Here is a 13,465-nt window from a genome sequence, read left to right as displayed (position 1 = left end):
TAGAGATATATTTCTTGAACGTGCTAATTCAGCCGTTTCAGGTGTAAGAACCGCCCTTAAAGTTTACCCTGAACACATGAGGGACGCAAGTATATTATCGTCTATTGATAGTGGATGTAATGTCGAATTGATTCTGTCAATAAAATTTATGACAATGTCGAAAAATCTAGAAAAATCGTTGTTTTTAAGAGAGAATCAGCAGTAGTTTTTGACCCAGTCAGCAGATAGAGAAGATACGTGTTTGGTATTTGTTTTTTGAAATTATCGGCGTATATTTCAGGTCAGCTGTTGAAACCAGTCAGGTTTGGAGATATTATTAATTATGTTTATATCAGCAACCAAAATGGCATTGACAGTCGGAGGGCAACGATCAGGCTATGGGTGAAAAAAAATATCTTGTATAAAAGGCAGTCGATCTCTAACTGAAATTCACACGTTAACTGGAATTCGATCGACGAAGAAGCAAAACGTCACATTTGTGAGTTGAGGCGTCGCAAGTTCTGCTACATAATTATTTTGAACGACATATTAGTTGATCACAGTTTTACTGCTTTTCAGTGAAATGAAGATCCTCATCGCTTTCGGGTTTTTTTTGGTCGCTGGTAAGTTACTTTATCATATTAAACCTTTCCACAATACGAATATCTAGGCCATGACCGAGACGTGAGGTGTATTTTTTGGCTTTCTTTGAATTTGAGTTCGAGAAATTTGGATCAATGAAAAGCATGAAAATTTCTCGATTGATTTTTTCTCCACCAAGAGCCGGATGAAAGTCGTCCGGTAGAGTGTACTTGCAATTTTTACACGACTCATTCTTGTGCAATGCCCGTTTCTGCAACAGGAATTCTGAATTCGGGCGTCGCTCAAGCGGAAGAACCGAAGAAGCCTCCCGCAAAACAGACCTACGTAGAGCTTCTTGGGAAGGTGAAGGTCAACCCTCTCAGTGAAGACGATAGTGACGAGTATGATGAAGAACTTGTAAAGGCAAAGTGCAACAAGAATGGTGGACCCACCGCGTACGATACTGCCGTTCAAGGCTTGACAAACTTGCAGAATACAATTGAGTCCGTAATAAATTCAACGGACAACAGCATTGAATCAGACGTTTCTGGTGATTCGAGCTCTGAGGAGGAAGATGAATTTAAATCGATTTGCGGCTCCATCCTGGTTTTGAAAGGTTGGACGACCCTAGGCGTAGATGCGATCAAACCTTGTTTGGACTTAGAGGAACGCCAAGTTGTCGAAATTCTACTAAACGTTTCGTTTCCATTAATCGAATTTGTTTGCGAGAACGATGGAAGTCAACTCTTAGGTAAATGACTTCCGTAATACGGGTAAAATGTTATCCATTGAGTCAATAACATTCTCATACCGCCTCCAAACTTATACATGTGTGCAGTTGTGTCTATAAACGGGTGAAATACCCGCACATTTAGTGAAAACAACTCACTCAGTATTTAACGCGAGCGTGGCATTTTCAATTTTCTATAGGATTTTTCCAAACTGATGGAATCGAATGTCTCGAGGAAAAAACTGAGGGTATTCGAGCCTGTTTGCACATCAATTCAACTTTCGCTGAATCCGTTGAATCCACTGAATCCAGTGAGGCCACTACTGGTAGCCCCAGTGCCGTAATACCAAAACCATTCGATCTTCCAGAATTCGCCATAGATCAAGAAGATTGCAGGTAAATGAAAACCGCATGTTTCGAACCTGACGGATATTCTTGGTAGGGATGCTTACATGCCTTCGATAAACACCTAAATTGATAACGAATTATTCTCTCTATCAATAGTGACCTCGAAACTATGCAAAATTGTGTCATCGGACAGTTGAACGAGTGCACACAAAGGACTCCTTCGAACTTCATAAATTCTATCTTTAACATTATCAAGAAAGAATCAGGCTGCGCAGCGGTACTCAAAGCACACGAAGCACTGGCTAAGAACGCTCTGTAAATGTAAGACCACATGACCCAATGAAACAAACAAAATGATATACCGGCAACAGTTCATATTATTCTTTTCAATATTGCTAATTTATCGTCAGTCCTACCTGAAATAATGATGGGGGAAATACTTACTGATTCATGTACACTGTTCAGTCTAAAACACAGTCTGATGTCAGATTATGTAACGTTGTCAAATAAAACTGCATAAATAGTACACGTCAAATGTACGCGAATATGTAATAAATCTATTCTGTAAACTAAGCAGTCAGCATTATAAAATTTCTTTCCCTGTATGTACAGTTAGTTTATGCGGTACACAAATTAATTTTCATTTGAGAAGAGAAATGTGATCTACGAATGGTTGGCATGGCGTAATGGATTATCAAACGGATTGTGATACACGAATTATAATATTCACACGCATGTGGTTCATATAAGTTGAGCATGAATGACGGATAGGGGTTTAAAATAGGAGTTATGTAATAAAGATCAGAAGCGATAATTCGAATCATCTGTTACTGTATCGTATAATCGACATTATTACCTATAATTAGGTTTTGCCAGTCTAACGCGGTCGAAGTCATTTACAACACTACGTAACAATATACGTAAGGCTGCGTGATAAAATTTTACTACGTACGATATGTATGAACGAATCGCGTATAAATATTTGAAAGTATGAAAAATCAAGATCAGCGATCGCCGATCGCGCCAAGTTCGTTAAAGAAAACATAAATGCGCGCGAGCCGACAAACTTTTGTCTTTTACCGCGAACATAAGCCTTTGACCTATCCAGCGAGAATTTGATCACATATTCCTCCCCTCTCATGACAAAATTCGACATCAGACAAGTTTCGTAAGCTTTTAGATTTTTAGAGCTTTCATTTAGGCCTTATATCAGTACGACCGATGCACTAAGAGTTGAAATGTACTAGTTCTGACATTTCTAACATTGTAGAAATCGTCTGTTCGATCAAGAATTTTCAACCACTTTCAGACCTTAGGACTAGATATACGACGTACGCTTGAACTATATACAATATCTCATATTAGGCTAAACCACGGAGTAGTAGGAAAGAGACTATTCTGCAATGAAACTTGTCCCCAGTTTTGAGGTAACGTAAGAAGAATTGTCTGTGTGCGATATGAGCGCCTCTTATTGAAAAAGGGAAATTTTCGCGATAAAATGTGAAAAAAGAAGGTATCGTAACCTATAAACCCCCGTGCTATAAATATACTCCGTGAATTCGTAAAATATGCATTTTAAGTGAGTGAAAACTGAGTAATTGCTTTTCCAACCTCAACCATTGCACATTGCGCAAGAGGCGGTTAAATCACACCCTGACAATTCCTGTTACGTTGCTCCAAAAAACAGACCAACTTTAGAGCCGAGCGCTGCTTGAGTGTTAAGTCTCCTTCCTACTACGTCGTGGGCTAAGCACAGCGCTTATAAAGCTTATGGAGGCAACACAAGAGAGAGCGTATCGATCGCTCGTGCTCGGTCGATAATAACGTGAGCTGGTGAATTTCGTAAACAATACGTCGGCTGCGTGACATATGATGTGAATAAAAAGATGTCAAGCATATCAAAGCCAGTGTTGAAAAGTTCGCTAATGTAAGAAATAAATCGATGAGTAGCGATTATTTTATCTATATAATAATGTCGAGGCATAAAAATAGCACCGAGTGTGGCTTCGCTGTCTTGAACAATGATGCCTTCACTTTTAGGGTTTTAGGAGCGTAGTCGTTAAAACAGTCAAGATGATGAATAGGGAAGAATTTGAACGTGATCTGAAACGAACGTGTGAAAAGTTTATAAGGTATATTTTTGCACGAAATAAGAGTTGCCTGTCAGATAACCATGAAAAAATTATACTACTTATGAGTCTGACCGCCTGGCAATCACTTTGATGTGAGAGAATTTGTATGACGCGGAACAGTATGCTTCGTGGGATACATTTCCATTCCATCAGTCACAAAGTAAGATGCAATGAGAAGGAAAAAAGGTGAGTTTGACTGGTCGGTAAAGGTAAGAGTACTACGTGACCTTAACCTTTAGCTTCCACATTTCTCTGGAATCACGTTGCTGCCACACTAGGGTCAGGCTGACCCTAAACTTACCCAACTACAAATGATAATAAAACATGAATAACGAACAAAATAATTCGTACATTGATGGAAATCCAAATGAAAAATTGAATTGGTGCGTAAGACTTGGCAGGCCTCTTTCAAGGCATGGTGCAAACATGAAACGATATTGATAGAATTTGATTTATTCCTCAATGTATGTGTCGCTCAGTAATTGGCTTGTAGAGATGCGAGCATGTTTCAACACTGTGACAGAGTCTTGTAATTCAGAAATTGCACCCTATGCCAAATCTGATTTGGACCAACAATAAGTTATTTGATATGATGTCAAAACCGAAATGCGGATAGATTGCGTGGACTGCGTGGTATATTGTGTTAGAAAACACGTTCACATAAGTGCCGATAAACAAAAATGCAAGTCTGAAGTTCACCAATATAGATTCTGCTTGTTTTTCAAACCCTCCAATCAGTTCACCACATTATATAATATAGATGATGTTTGTCATATTGCACGCCAGACGTGTGATAAAGTAATCAAAACACTCTTCACTTGACTGATAACCCAAAAAAAATTCTATACATAAATTTTTCACATACGTGGGGTAAAATAAATACTGGTGTCTCAGAGTTCAGCCAAAAACTTATCGTGAAAATAATCTTCACCACTAATTTTTTAGACACGGAATGTTCCATTCCGATAAAATCAATCATCTACAGATCTACACACATAACAAATTGTGTATATCCGTACACTATTAAAGTAAAACACCCGAGGTGCGTTTCACCGACGTTGGAGCACCTACATTGCAAAACATTAGAGACATATTTCTTGAACGTGCTGATTCGGTCGTTTAACGTGTATAAAGAACTGCTCTTAAAGTTTATCCTCAAAAAAATAAGGCATGCAAGCGTATTATCTTCTATTGATAGTGGATATAATGTCCAATTGGTTCTATCAAAAGAACGCATGGCATTTTTAAAGAATCTAGAAATATCGATTTTCCGGAGAGAAATTCAGCGGCGGTTTTTATTACAATCAGCATATAAAGGTGATACGTGTTTGATATATTTTATTTTTTTTTTTAATTATCCACGTATATTTCGGGTCAGCTTTTGAAACCATTCAGGTTTGGAGATATTATTAATTATGTTAACACAGCAACCGAGATTACATTTACAGTTGGAGGTCAAAGATCAAGTTGGGGACAAAAAGAAAGAAAATATCTAGTATAAAAGGCAGTCGACCTCTAACTGAAATTCACACATCAACTGGAATTCGATCGGCGAACAAGCAAAACAACGCGTTTGTGAGTTAAGACGTCGCAAGTTCTGCTACATAATTATTTTCAAAGACATATTACTTGATTACAGTTTTACTACTTTTTAGAAAAATGAAGGTACTCATCGCTTTCGGATTTTTTTTGATCGCTGGTAAGTTACTTTATCATATTAAACGTTGCCACGATACGAGTATCTAGTCCATAACCGTGACGTGAGATGCAATCTTTGGCTTTCTTTGAGTTTAAGTTCGAGAAATTTGGATCAATGAAAAGCATGAAAATTTCTCGACTGATTTTTTCCCCTCCAAGAGCCGAATGAAAGTCGTGCGGTAGAGTGTACTTGCAATTTTTACACGACTCATTCTTGTGCATGCCCGTTTCTGCAACAGGAATTCTGAATTCGGGCGTCGCTCAAGCGGAAGAACCGAAGAAGCCTCCCGCAAAACAGACCTACGTAGAGCTTCTTGGGAAGGTGAAGGTCAACCCTCTCAGTGAAGACGATAGTGACGAGTATGATGAAGAACTTGTAAAGGCAAAGTGCAACAAGAATGGTGGACCCACCGCGTACGATACTGCCGTTCAAGGCTTGGCAAACTTGCAGAATAAAATTGAGTCCGTAATAAATTCAACGGACAACAGCATTGAATCAGACGTTTCTGATGATTCGAGCTCTGAGGAGTCGATTTCTGATGATTTCGCAGTGATTTGTCTCTCGTTCGCGATTTTGAAAAACTGGGCGACCCAAGCCATAGATGCGATCAAACCTTGTTTGGATTTAGAGGAACGCCAGGCTATCGAACTTCTAGTAAACATTTCGTCTCCAGTGCTGGAATATATTTGCGAGAACGATGGAAGTCAACTCTTAGGTAAATAACTTTTACAATACGGATAAAGGATTATTCATTGAGTCAACCACATTCTCATGCTACCTCCAAACTTATACACGTATACAATCGTGTCTATAAACGGGTGAAATACCCGCATATTTAATTTCTATAGGATTTTTCGAAACTGGCGGGATTGAATGTATCGAGGCAAAAAGTGACAGTCTGAATATCTGTCTCCCTGACAATTCAACCTCCGCTGAATCCACTGAATCCACTGAGGTCGCTACCAGCAGCCCCGGTGCCGTAATTCCAAAACCATTCGATCTCCCAGAATTCGCCGTAGATCTAGAAGATTGCAGGTAAGTGAAAATGCGCATGTTTCGAACCTGATGGATATTCTTGGTAGAGATGGATGGATCACATGCCTTCGATAAACACCTAAATTGATAACGAATTATTCTCTCTATCAATAGCGACTTCGAAACTATACAAAATTGTGTCGTCGGACAGTTGAACGGGTGCCCGCAAAGGACTCCTTCGAACTTCATAAATTCTATTTTCAACATCATCAAAAAAGAATTAGGCTGCACAGCGATTCTCAAAGCACACAAAGCACTGGCTGCGAACGCTCTGTAAATGTGAGACCACATGACCCAATGAAACAAACAAAATGATATACCGGCAACAGTTCACATTATTCTTTTCAATCTTGCTAATTTATCTTCAGTCCTACCTGAAGTAGTGATGGAAGAAATACTTACCGATTCATGTACACCGTTAAATATAAAACACTGATGTAACATTATATAAAGTCGTTGAATAAAACTGCGTAAATAGTACATGACAAGTATATGCGAATATGTAATATATCTATCCTGTAAACTTAACAGTCAGAATTATAAAATTTCTTTCCCTCGATGTAACGTGTATGGAGTCAATTTATTCGGTGCACAAACTCATCTGCTATTAGTCAGCTATTGAAACCAGTCAGGTTTGGAGATATTATTAAATATGTTTATATCGGCAACCGAGATTAGATTTACAGTTGCAGGGCAAATATAGTGCTAATTCAGCTATTCAAAGTGTAAGAACCGCCCTTAAGGTATACCCCCAAAAATAATTGATCCACGCATATCATATCTTCTATTGATAGTGGATATAGTGTCCTGCTGAAAATCCTGAAAAATCGATTTTTTGAAGAGAAATTCAGCAGTGGTTCTTGTCTCAATCAGCGTATAAATAAGATACGTCTGCAGTATTTGTTGTTTGAAAATATTTGTGTATATTTTGGGTCAGCGATTGAAGATAAGTCGACCACCAGGTTTCGACCTATTATCAACTATGTTCATATTACCAAACTGTATTATATTCAGAGTTGGTGGGTGAAGATCAGGCTGTGGGTCATGATCTTGTGTAAAAGACAGTCGACTTCTAACTGAAACTCACACGGTTACTGTAATTCGGTCGACGAAGAAGCAAAACAACGCCTTTGTGACGCATTGCAAATTCTACTACATAATCGTTTTGAAATACATATTAGTTGATCATAGTTTAATCGCTTTTTAGCAAAATGAAGATACTCATCGCTCTCGTTTTTTTTTTTGTCTTTGGTAAGTCACTACATCGTAGCTAACGTCCTCACAATGCGAGTATCTAGTCCATAATCGTGCTGTGAGGTGTATTTTCCGGTCGTCTATGAGTTTGACATCTAGAAATTTGGTATGAAATAAAAGTATGAAAATTTCTCGACTGACTTTTTTCCCGTCAACGAGCCGGATAAAACTCGTCCAGCAGAGTGTACGTACAATTTTCACCTCACTCATTCTTGTAAATTCTCGCTTCTGCAACAGGAATTCTGAACTCGGACATCGCTCAAGCGAAAGATCCGAAGAAGCTTCCAGTAGAATGGGACTACTTAGAAATCCTCGAAAAGGTGAGAATCAACCGTCGCAATCCAGACGACAGTGATGAATTTGATAATGCACCCTTAAGGGAAAAGTGTAAAAAAAATGGCCGACCCACCCTCACGGAAGAAACCCCCCCACTTGGGTGTAAATTCGTACCCCCAACTCATAGATAATGCTAATTTCCCATAAGAAAAAAGTTAGGGGTACGAATTTACACCCAATTTGGGGGTTTCTTCCGTGAGGGCACTGCGTTCGATGCTGCCGTTCAAGGCTTGGTAGCCTTACAGAATACAAGAAGCCCAACTGATTTGCGACGCCATGCAGAGTTTCAAATACTCGATGATCCACGACATAGGTGCAATCAAACCTTGTTTTGCTCCAGACGAACGCCGGTTTGCCGAATTTCTAGTAAACGCTTCAATTCCAATAATCGAATATGTTTGCGAGCACAATGGAAGTCACCTCTTAGGTAAATGACTTCTGCAATATGGATAAAGGATTATTCGTTGATTCAACCACATTCTCATACTGCCTCCAAACTTATACACGCATATTTAGTGTATAAAAATTTTCAATTTTCTATAGGATTTTTTTCAACAGATGGGGTCGAAAGTCTCGATGCAAAAGAGGATATTATAGATGTCTGTTTCCTCGACGATTCAACTTCCACTGAATCCACTGAGGCCAACGGCACCAGTGCCGAGATTCGAAGACATGAGAGTTTCCTAACTTCCGTCGTAGATCTAGAAAGTTGCACGTAAGCGAAACTCCGCATGTTTCGAACCTGATGGATTTTTTTGGTAGGGATGTTGTCATGCCGTCGATAAACACCCAAACTGACAACGAATTATTCTCTCTATCCGAAGCAAGTTCGAAACTACACAAAATTGTGTCGTCGGAGAGTTGAACGGATGCACGCAAAGGACGACTTCGAACCTCGTCAATTCCATCTTGAACATTGTCAAGAAAGAATTAGGCTGTGAAGCGCTACTCAATAAAATACGTGCAGGATATACTACAAATCAACACTCTGTATTGGAATTTGAATTTTTTGACAGACAGAATTTATGTCTGAAGTGATGCATATTTGTAAAGCGGAAGACCCCAGAGACCGGGTAACTTTTCCAATGTAAAATTAATGAATTGAGAATCGAACGTTGCATGATCGATGTAATACCACTGAATAGTTAATACTATAATTATTAATTTTTAATCGCTGAGGAATTTGCTTCATTAATGGAAGAGAGAGAATTACGCATTACAAATAAAACTGCATATTATTTGAAACAACGTTAGTATTATGTTTAAAGTTTCGTCAAGAGTAACGATGCCCACTGTTACAATTACTACGGAAGTTTTTAATTAAATTTATCTGTAATGATTTGCGAATAGCATTTCCATTTTTGACCCGTGAATGAGAGCTGAATAATTCAAAATCTGGCTCTATACGTTGTTACGCTGCAAGAGCAATTCAACGTTGACTCGTTCGTTATTAAAGCCGGAAATTAATAAGCAGTATCTTCGAACACGTCACAGATGATATCAATCATACAAAGTACATCGAACTTTAAACTTTCTGATCATACTTGGCTGTTATCACCTTTGTTTTCTCTTTAGCCGAACTGTCATTATTTTACTATCAAAAATTTTCTCGGTAAGCGTAGTAACACTGTGATAATAAAGTGTCCATAGACGTATCCACAGGATAAGGTCTGACTCTTCGCTCGTCGATAATTGCAAGAATCCGTATCATAAACACATGTGTTTACGTTTGGATATGTAGATCAGCTTGTGGATGCCAAGTCAGTATAAAATGCAATCAATTTCTAACTTAAAACCACATGCTCACCAGAGTTCGACCGGCGAAGAATAAAAACAACGTGTCTGTGAGTTGTAGCATCGTAAACTCTGGAATATAATCATTCTGAAAGACAAATCGGTCTGCTTTGTAGAAAAATGAAGATTCTCATTGTTCTTGGGATTTTTTTGATTGCTGGTAAGTTGCTCCTTTAAAATGAAGGTCTAGTTGATGTAATTTCCAATCCATAGTCCTTGCATGAAATATAATTTCTGGCTTTCGTTTAGCTTCACCATCTAGAAATTGAGAATCATACATTTTTATTTAATCAGATAAATTTTTGCCCGTCAGAGAGTTACGTGAAACTGTTCAGCAAAGCAGCTCTTACGATCTTTGATTCGCGTATTTTCGTCAATACCTGTTTCCTCAACAGCAATCCAAAACGCCAACATCGTTCAAGCGGAAGATCCAAAGCCTACACCTGGCATAAGGCTGCGTTGGGTCAGTTTTCTTAAGACGAAGTTTCACCATTTCAGTGGAAAAGATAGTGACATTGACGATCAACAGATAGAAATAAAGTGCAACAATAATGGTGGACCCACCGCGTACAATACTATCCGTCAAGGCATGGAACGCTTTCGAATTTCTATTGACTCCATAATAAACAGTATAAACACTACCGTTGATGGGCAAACGGAGAAGGATTTCGCAGAGGTTTGTCGTTCTATGCAGAGTGTAAATGACTTGCTAACCTCGACCGCGAACACAATCAAACCTTGCTTGAACCTGATGGAACGCCGGGACCTCGATTTGAACGTGAACGTTTCATTTTCAACAGTGGACTATGTTTGCCAGAACAATGGAAGTTCCCTCTTCGGTAAGTGAATTTTGGAATACAGATAAAAGACTATTCATTGTGACAACTTCATTCTCATAATACTTCCAAACCACATGCATGTTGTGTTAGTATGTGTAAAACATTCACCATTGATTGTTGTAGCATTTTTAATTTTTTATAGAATTTTACGCGACCAATGCAGTTGAATGTTTGAACGAGAAATTGAATGATTTACATGATGATTGTACAGCCGACAATTCAGTTTTTAATCATTCCACCACCCACATTGATAATACTAATATTCCACTGGTATTCAGTCCTCCAACAGCCACCATACAGACGATCTTGTGCACGTAAGTAAAACTGGACATATTCCAAACCTGTGGTGAATTCTTCGTATGAATATTCCTGTACACCCCTTCAATATAGACTCAATCTAATAATAAATTATTCCTTTTTCAACAGTGATATAGATAGAGCGCAAAATTGTTCCGTTCGAAGGTTGAACGAGTGCAAACAAAAGATAGCTTCGAAATTCGTCAACACTTTTTGGAATATTTACAAAAAGGGATTAGGATGCGAAACGATACTTAAAGGGATTGCAGCAAATGCTACTGCAAACAGTCCGTAAATGTAAGAATACGTAATCTAACAAAGCTTGAAGTGCAATGTGTTACAAGTTATATATTAACTCTTCTCAAACTCACTAATTTGTCACTTAGACTGTATACTCGAAGTATGTCTCAAGTATAAAAGTAACACAATGTTACAGGAGTGATATGCTAAAATAGCATGCCATCATCCCTAATACTGCAACAAGTACTAGATAAGTATATGCTACTAGTGGTTCCTGTTCTTCGGGAAATGAAAGTGTCATCCCACACTAGGTAATTCCTCTCATTTATATCTGCATAAACATCCCTGCTTATTATCTAAACCACTTATGTTTAATTTTGTTATAACGGAGTTGTACATTATTTTATTATTTCTGTTCGTGACAGATGTTTTAAATAAAATTGTTCTGAGGAGGGCCCCCATCAGGGCTGAAACGTTAACACAATAAAAAAGTGTTTTGATGTCTCGACCTTCATATCCAAGAATAATATTACTCAACATTTCACCAAGGTCAAGAAAAAAATCGTCTTCATAAGTAGCATAGCATTCGTACCGCGTAGATGTTGGTTCATGGTACTATGTAATAAATCTATTGAAACTAAACAGTCAATGTTTTAGCGATTATTCCTCTTGTAGATACATTACATATATTTTACTCCATTCCGAGTAAATATTCATTGTCGTTTGAAATGAAAATTGAAAGAATTTTTGTAGGAGTTGCTTTTGCATAAAAAAAAAAAAAAAAACGTTCGCGATGCATACATAATTCGTAAATTTATTTGATATTGCTTACAGCATTAATTACGAGCAGCGACGTATGATAGCGAACACTATGATAGTCAAAGCTCGAATTTTAGTTTTTCGACAGATCGAGTCTGTATTAGTAATGCATATTCGTAAAGCGAAAGACCTGAGAGACCAAATAAACTATCACGATGGAGGCAGCCACTTTCCAATTTAAAATTATTATACCCGTTCATTAATTGTGAGTCGTAAATCAAGAAAAACGTAATCGATGTAATACTCCATACTAGACACTTCATTTGCAAACCTCGAACATATTTGTAAACGGAAATGAGAAAATTCTGTACTCCAAATAACACTTATATATTTTTGCTATAACTATGTCAGTAAATAAGCAAACACATTGTAAATAGCATTTTATATTTTTCGATAAATTGTATACGGCTTTGAGCTGTGAGTATATAATAAACAGTTACGAAAACCTGCAATTAGTAACATACTTTACTGTAACCTCATTTTTTTGCAAAAATGCATCGATCTGAATGGATTATTTTGACAATCGATTTATTAGCTACTAATTATTGATATTTTGTACTGATTCTGTGCTGTCAATTAATCATATGAATCGATTCTTCATGCTGAAGATCGATTTAATGCAACTTCAGAGCGTGATAATAAGAGTACGCCTATCACCTATCCGGCACGAAAGTGTTGAAAGGATGGTAACATTGTTTGATACCAAAAGTGTTTCAAACAGTTTCAAAAAGGATCAAGCCTGTGCTTTATAATCTTTACATCCTACAGATTGCAATGATTGTTGATGGTATATCGTTTTAGGGAGTTTGTTAATTTCTCGTTCACCAATGGTATGTATTTTGAGGAGTTTTGCATATCATTTCTTGTATTTTTCAAAAGTTCAAAAATACTTCGATCTTGGCGGGATTGATCTTTTGTCATGAAATCGATTCAGGAATTGATCGGTTATGTATCGGTTCAAATCGATTATCAAAATCGATTCATTCGAAAAGATCCGTGAACCCCTTACAATTAGTTTTCACTCATTTTTTAGCAAAATTTCTAGTGCAGATATTTCGCTATGAAATTTCCAATGGAAATTTTGTTCTACATAAAAGATTGATTTATCATAGTACAATGTATTCCTATATACGTTCAGAAAATATTTACTGGTATAATCTTCAATGTTAGCTGCGATTAATCGGTTGAATACCTGTAATAACGCAAAATAAAATTTCATTTCTGGAACCGCGACGAGTGTATGCATTTTCCTACCCGACACATTATCCGTACAGGTTTCCATGCTATACGAATTTGAATTTATTTATATCATCATGGAAGAATGAGTTGTGAAGCCATCAAGAATATGCAGTGATGTGGGATAATCAGTGTTCATATATTA

General features: G+C 37.6%; 2 protein-coding genes across 5 annotated transcripts; both read left to right on the top strand.

Moving 5' to 3' along the window:
- Positions 1–399: 399 nt before the first annotated feature.
- LOC124301833 (27 kDa hemolymph protein-like) lies at positions 400–6,985 on the top strand. Of its 4 annotated transcripts, XM_046757320.1 has the most exons (6): positions 402–478; positions 559–602; positions 842–1,111; positions 5,979–6,185; positions 6,319–6,505; positions 6,620–6,985. In XM_046757320.1, the coding sequence occupies exons 2-6, from the start codon at positions 563–565 to the stop codon at positions 6,780–6,782; spliced, it is 867 nt and encodes a 288-aa protein (XP_046613276.1). In that variant the 5' UTR covers positions 402–478; positions 559–562; the 3' UTR covers positions 6,783–6,985. The 4 variants fall into 4 exon arrangements, with proteins under 4 accessions (XP_046613272.1, XP_046613276.1, XP_046613274.1 ...); XM_046757316.1 differs by lacking the exons at positions 5,979–6,185; positions 6,319–6,505; positions 6,620–6,985 and adding exons at positions 1,492–1,687; positions 1,796–2,212 and having other exon boundaries at positions 400–478; positions 842–1,312; XM_046757318.1 differs by lacking the exons at positions 5,979–6,185; positions 6,319–6,505; positions 6,620–6,985 and adding exons at positions 1,492–1,687; positions 1,796–2,212 and having other exon boundaries at positions 432–474; positions 528–602; positions 842–1,312.
- A 1,011-nt stretch (positions 6,986–7,996) lies between these two features.
- On the top strand, positions 7,997–11,654 carry LOC124301835 (27 kDa glycoprotein-like). The gene is made up of 8 exons (XM_046757323.1): positions 7,997–8,079; positions 8,436–8,522; positions 8,654–9,168; positions 9,837–10,049; positions 10,285–10,728; positions 10,871–11,042; positions 11,155–11,322; positions 11,462–11,654. The coding sequence occupies exons 4-7, from the start codon at positions 10,010–10,012 to the stop codon at positions 11,318–11,320; spliced, it is 822 nt and encodes a 273-aa protein (XP_046613279.1). The 5' UTR covers positions 7,997–8,079; positions 8,436–8,522; positions 8,654–9,168; positions 9,837–10,009; the 3' UTR covers positions 11,321–11,322; positions 11,462–11,654.
- Positions 11,655–13,465: the final 1,811 nt, after the last annotated feature.

This window comes from Neodiprion virginianus, chromosome 4 (assembly GCF_021901495.1).
Source record: "Neodiprion virginianus isolate iyNeoVirg1 chromosome 4, iyNeoVirg1.1, whole genome shotgun sequence".
Lineage (NCBI taxonomy): Eukaryota > Metazoa > Arthropoda > Insecta > Hymenoptera > Diprionidae > Neodiprion > Neodiprion virginianus.
Note: the sequence above shows the minus strand (reverse complement) of the source record. Positions and strands in the feature narration are given on the sequence as shown.